The sequence below is a fragment of the Biomphalaria glabrata genome, chromosome 12 (genome assembly GCF_947242115.1).
Source record: "Biomphalaria glabrata chromosome 12, xgBioGlab47.1, whole genome shotgun sequence".
NCBI classification, from domain to species: Eukaryota; Metazoa; Mollusca; class Gastropoda; family Planorbidae; genus Biomphalaria; species Biomphalaria glabrata.
Genome location: NC_074722.1, coordinates 38,778,786 through 38,785,014, shown reverse-complemented (window position 1 = coordinate 38,785,014; position 6,229 = coordinate 38,778,786). Strand labels below are relative to the sequence as shown.

The window sequence follows — 6,229 nt, the reverse complement described above, 5'->3', positions numbered from 1 at the left end:
CTTGTCTTCGAAAACCAAGAAATCTCTTACATTGTCGCACCTATTAAAAAGAAATTTCTTGCACAGGTTCTTTTTACCTCCTAGATGCTTAGTAAGAACAGTTGTTGACAGATTCGAAATCTTGGAACAACCTATAGTGATAATCTGCAGGCTTGCTTTTAAGCTTTTGTATTTTATTTTTGGTATTTCCCGAATGATCTTAATTAAGGACTTAATAAGACTTGTCTTCGAATCAAGAAATTTCTTAAATTAATTGTTGTTTGTAATCCATTTTTTTTTTTGTGATTGCTTTTTCGGAATCGACATTTTTGTAATGACTGTTTTGAATCGGACCTATGTTGTTTTTTTTTTTGTTGTTTTTTTTTTTTTTTTGTGGTTATTTAGAATCAACTTCTACTCTTTTGGGGGTGGCTGATTGAATAGACTTGTGCATTTTTCATATATGAACATTATTCGTAGTTTCTGTTTTGAATCGACCTGTTTGTTATTTGTAGTGGCTATTTGAAATCGGCTTGTGCTTTTTTTTTGGGGATGGATCTTTAAAATCGGACTTCTGCGTATTTAAGGGGGATGCACAGTGAGAAAACATCGATCTAGGTCAAAAATATCGATATTTTAAAATTAATTGATTTTAATAGTTTAAAATGTCTAGAAAACGAATTCCCTATCAGAATACTAAAAAAACTGCGCTTTATACATCAATTTTGTATTTTAAAAGTAGATGTATAAGCAAAATTTTGATGTTTTGGTTAAAAATCAACATTTTGTAAGCTAAAGTTGATAAGCTAATGTACGCTCTTATCCCTAACAGATGGTATCGATACAAAGGTCTGCTTTTCTAGTTCCGATTATGTGCATGGTTTCTCATTCTATAAATATAAACTTTCAAAATACGTCACTACCTCTTTTTTTTCCCTATATCCTCATATACACACTCACTAAGCCATATTTACGCATGCGCACTATCAAAGCTACATTGGTAACTATGACAACAAAATTTACACGCATGCGCACATGACGTGAACCGGTCCTTCTGTAATCATTTGAAAGCCTCGATTCATTATTCAAACTCAGAAATGCCAACAAAAGATTATATGTTTGGAAAGAAAAAACGTTACTGTAAGCCCAGAGGAAGACATGCTTCAAAGACAAATGCATAATTACAAAGGTAAGTCTAAATCTAGAGTTTTTTATTTACTAGACCAGCGTGTGCTTACACATAAAATAATGAGATAATCACTTTGCTTCATCAATCTTTGAATTCGACAAACGCAACGTGTTTATCATTACTTTATCATATCAATGAATCACATCTAGATCTATATATAGATCTAGACATTAAATAAATATCATGAAAGTGATTGCAAACATAGAGATCTATCCTTTTTTAGATCTAGTATAGATTAGGGACATAGATCACATTAGAACTAGAATGACTAGATATTCTAGATTGACTAGATCTAGACATCTAGTCATCTAGATCTAGAATCTAGATTCTAAATCTAGATTATCATGTAGTTGTAGGACTTCAACTTGGTCTTTTTTTTTTTTAAGATCTAATACATATATCAAGGTTCGTACGCGGTCTGGAAAAAGTCTGGAATTTCAAAATTCAGATTTCAGTCTTAAAAAAGTCTGGAAAATTGCTACTTTTCGATGCAATTTTGTTAAATGTCTGGAATTTGAAAAAAAAATAATCCGATGTCATTCAGCCCTCAGGTGCCGTAACCGGTAAAACGCTAGGCTGCTAGATCTAGTTGGGCATAGAGGCTTCCATTAATAGGCCTACTAGATTCTAGATCTATCTATTGTGAAAGCATGCGCAATCCACGGCATGTCGGTGAAATGCCAGCCAATTTCTAGACGGTGTACTGTAGACTTAAATCAGATTTAGTAATAGATCTAGTCCTAGACTAGTAACTAGTTTATTATGACTGCTGTTATCTTATCTTATATAATACAGACGTTACTTCAAAAAAGATGATGATTAGAAGATGTTATTCTATATTATCTAGATGGTCGATCAAATTTCAGTTAGGCTACCAAAGGTCGGGAAGTTTTTGGCCTAGATTTATTTATGCATGGGCGAAACTCCCCCCCCCCCCTTTTTTTTAAATAAAGAAAACAAATATATCTCGTCAATGACGTCAATATAGAATATATATAGAGAGTCTAGATCTAGATCTTGAGTCTAAACCAAAAATATTTGGCAACAAGAATGACTTACTAGATCTAGGTCTACTACTAGATTTAAAAGTCTCGATCTATTCGCGACTTAGATAGTTTACTAGATCTAGGTCTACTACTAGATTTAGTCTCGATCTATGACTATGCGCGACTTTTATTACTAGATCTATATCTGTTCTAGGTCTACTAGATCTACTAAATTCTAAATTCTACTAGACTAGATTACTAGATTTAGTCTTGATCTATGCGCCACTTCTTAATAGATCAAGGTTTTCTACTAGCCTAATGTTAGCCTCGATCTATGTGTGATTACCCCCCCCCCCCCCCCACACACACACATTAAATAAAGAAAACAAATTATATTATAATATATCTAGTCAACATAGAATATGCCTATAAGATCGGTAAAACTTCCCATCGAAGGCCCCTAGTTTTTTAGGTTAATTATTTGGCAGCTGTCTATGCGCACTTGAGTCTAAACTAAAAGACTAGGCCTTTAGAATGACTTCCATTACTAGGTCTAGAATTAGATTTAGTCTTCATCCATGCGCAAATTAGATTACTAGATCTAGGTCTACTACTAGATTTAGTACCTAATTTAGTCTCGATCTATGCGCGATTTCCCCCCCCCCCCCCCTCCCCATTTAAATAAAGAAAACAAGTTATATTATATCTAGTCAACATAGAATATAGATCTAGATCTTAGTCTAAACTAAAAGATAAAAGACTAGAGCACAAGAATGACTTAGATTACTAGGTCTGCAACTAGATTTAGTCTCGATCTATGCACGATTACCCCCCCACCCCCTTTTTTTTTCCCCAAATCTATTCAATGTAGAATATAGATCTTGAGTCTAAACTCAAAAACTAAAAAGACTTAGAATACTAGATCTACTACTAGATTTAGTCTTGATCTAAGTCTAGATTTAGATCTAGCATACTTAGCATATAGATCTATAATTATAATCTAGTATGGTTATGATATAGATTTAGATCAATATTATCAATTTTTACCCCGTTAAAAAAAACAAGTCAGTATTCACATAGGCATAGGCCTATTGTGAATTAGACATAAGTAAGCCACTACTACAAATTAAATTTCAAGTTCAATACAGTTAATCTATCTCTAGATCTTTATTTAAAATTATCTCCTCCAATAGAATTATAGGCCTACTAGAGGTAGGCCCTCTAACCTAGGCTAGTCTAAATAAGTCTTTACTTTTTAACTAGTGTCTAATGTTTACGCCACTAAATATCTATATAAAAATAATAAAACTATTGGACTAGTTATGAGATTAAGAATAAGATTTTACAACTAAGTTAGGCCTATTGAACTATATAGGGCCTATTAAATTTCCCAAGTCTAAGTGCTACAAGATTAGTGACTTTTTTTCCCCCTTGTACCGTATGTTCCTTAATAATTGAAAATTATTATAACACCCTAGTCCAAACCTCCCACAGTACGACAGGGGTTAGTTATTGGCAGGGTTTGAACCCAAGATCACGAATACAGCAGTCCAGAGCACATATGGCATGCTCAGGTAGCCATCCTTTTTACTGTTAGTAAGTCTGGAAAACATAAGATAAATGTCTGGAATTCATTTTCACAAAAGTTGTATGAACCATGATATATAGATCTACATGTAACATGTCACTTTACATTTTTTACTTTTGATGAATACAATATATGATTCCTAAAATGCATTATAAAATTTAAAATAATCTTCATGTTGTACATAAATAGATGTGACGTGTACTTTCATACTATTGAATTTTTTTTTAAAGAACCTCTAATTTTTTTTTATTTGTTTGCAGCTCTGTTTTGGATACAGCTGGATCTGAAGCAGCAACAACGCAGCCTGCAAGTGCAGCTGAACGAAAAATAATTCTAACTGCAATTACTAACGCTGATAACACCAATAAGAGGCTGCCTGAAGATTTCATATACGTCATGATGAATTCAATGGAATTGACCACAATGGTCTCCTTGTTGTGCTGTCCACATTGCTTCGACAAAAAATTAACCATGTGCATCACACAATCAAAAGGCATGGCTCATTTGATTAAAATCAAATGCCTAAATTGTGAAATATATTTGTGGCCTGACTTGACCTCAAAAAAAAGTAATAATGTTCATCTGGATATTAATGTCCGCGCTGTCGCTGCATTAAAAGAATCTGGAATCTCGCATTCTAAATTTGATAGGTTTTGTGGACTTATGAGTATGCCCTGCATGCACAGAAATACTTATAACAATCTAGCTAACATAGTCAACACTGCTATAATTGAAGCTGGTGAAGAATGTATGATTAGGGCATCTGCTGTTGTGCATGGAAGAAACATTTCACAACCTCTGACTACAGATGATAGAATAAGTTCAACAGGCTGTCCTGTTATTACAGTTTCTTTCGATGGGACTTGGCATAAAAGGGGCCACTCATCTCATTCAGGAATTGGCACAGTTATTGATTTTGATACTGGACTCGTCATCGACACCGAAGTCCTATCAAATTATTGCTGTGTTTGTGATTCAAACTCTGCAGAACTAAATTTTGATGCCTCTAAGCATATGTGTCAAAAAAACTTCAGTGGCTCAGCAAATGCAATGGAGGCCGCAGCAGCATCCAAAATTTGTTCTCACTCTGTGGCATCAGAAAACTTGTTTATGGCATGATGCTGTGTGATGGCGATAGTAAATCACATTCATCTGCCATTACCAACTCAGGATATGATGTAGAAATCTTAAAAGAGGACTGTATTAACCACATCTCAAAAAGAATGTTTAATGCTTTGAACAATTTAAAAATGTCTAACAAAAAAGAACTAAATTATAGGCTTACAAAGCCAAAAATTGAAAAAATTACAAATAACTATTCCAAAGTTCTGCGCCAAAATGCTCCTGACATTCAAAAAAATGAAGCTGGCTGTTATGGGCTCATTTTTTCATATGATGAGCTCAGACCTAGATCATAACCACAGGTTGTGTCCTGATGGCACTACATCTTGGTGTCACACTTTAAGAGATCAGAGGCACTAAAACAGCCATACAAAAAACATAATCAGACCATCACATCAGAAATAGGAAAACTTATTTCCTATAACAGACACAGATCTGTTAAAAACATGTTCAAGAATGGGAACACAAAAGGCCAATGAATCTTTTCATTCCCTAATTTGGCAAATTGCCCCAAAACAGAATTCGCAACATTAAAAACTAAGGACGGCGACATACCTTGCTGTTTTAGCCTTCAATAATGGCATTAAATCAGTTTTTGACATATTAGGCGTTCCCTGGACACTAAAGAACATTTCTTCTAGTGAGAAAAAGCAAAATGTCAAACTACAGCTTGTTGTTAGAAAAAGATCAATCACATTAGTGTCCAGGAGAAAAAAATTGAAAAAGCAAAGAATTGAGCATGAGCACCGGGCAGAGGTTCTAGAAGGTCCAATCTATCAATCAGACAATTTTAATGAATAGTTTTTTTTATTATCTATTATGTTATATTATGTAAATATTCCCTTTTTTTTTCATTTTTATGGTTGCAATAAATATTTTATATCATTTTAAAAACTTTAAATGCGTTTTTCTCAAAATGTATTTTTAGGTGCATGTTGTCCACAAGAATCTCAAAATCTTTAGTTCTGTATAATTTAGACTAATAATTTTTCACATGTAGTTTATTGATAGTATATCATAGGTAATAGGCTGCAAAAATTTTCAATATGTTTAATTTTCATAAAAAAAGAAAAATGATGATGTGACCGCAGGTGAAAAATGTGGTCGAAAAAAAAAAATTTAAAAATTCATTTTGAGGTTATTATGCGACAGAATGTATTTAACCCATATACATTTTTTTTTAGTATACACTTCTTTCACTACATCTTTAATTAGGTGATTTAATGGCTGAAGGTTACAACACATGACTTTTGAACGTGGTAAAGACAAGGGCTTTGAGATTCAGAATATTTATGATACCTCTAAGTCCACCAAACTCTAATGGGTACTAAAAATTAGAGTGTGGTATCAGCCAGGATAACCAAC

At 33.4% G+C, this 6,229-nt stretch overlaps 1 protein-coding gene across 2 annotated transcripts; it reads left to right on the top strand.

Moving 5' to 3' along the window:
* Positions 1-1,088: 1,088 nt before the first annotated feature.
* On the top strand, positions 1,089-5,913 carry LOC129922013 (uncharacterized). Of its 2 annotated transcripts, none has more exons than XR_008773955.1 (2): positions 1,089-1,168; positions 4,003-5,913. XR_008773955.1 is itself a non-coding variant. In XM_056005886.1 (2 exons), the coding sequence occupies exons 1-2, from the start codon at positions 3,721-3,723 to the stop codon at positions 4,859-4,861; spliced, it is 867 nt and encodes a 288-aa protein (XP_055861861.1). In that variant the 5' UTR covers positions 3,624-3,720; the 3' UTR covers positions 4,862-5,892. The 2 variants fall into 2 exon arrangements, 1 of the variants encoding a protein (XP_055861861.1); XM_056005886.1 differs by lacking the exon at positions 1,089-1,168 and adding an exon at positions 3,624-3,728 and having other exon boundaries at positions 4,003-5,892.
* The last annotated feature ends 316 nt before the right edge of the window (positions 5,914-6,229 follow it).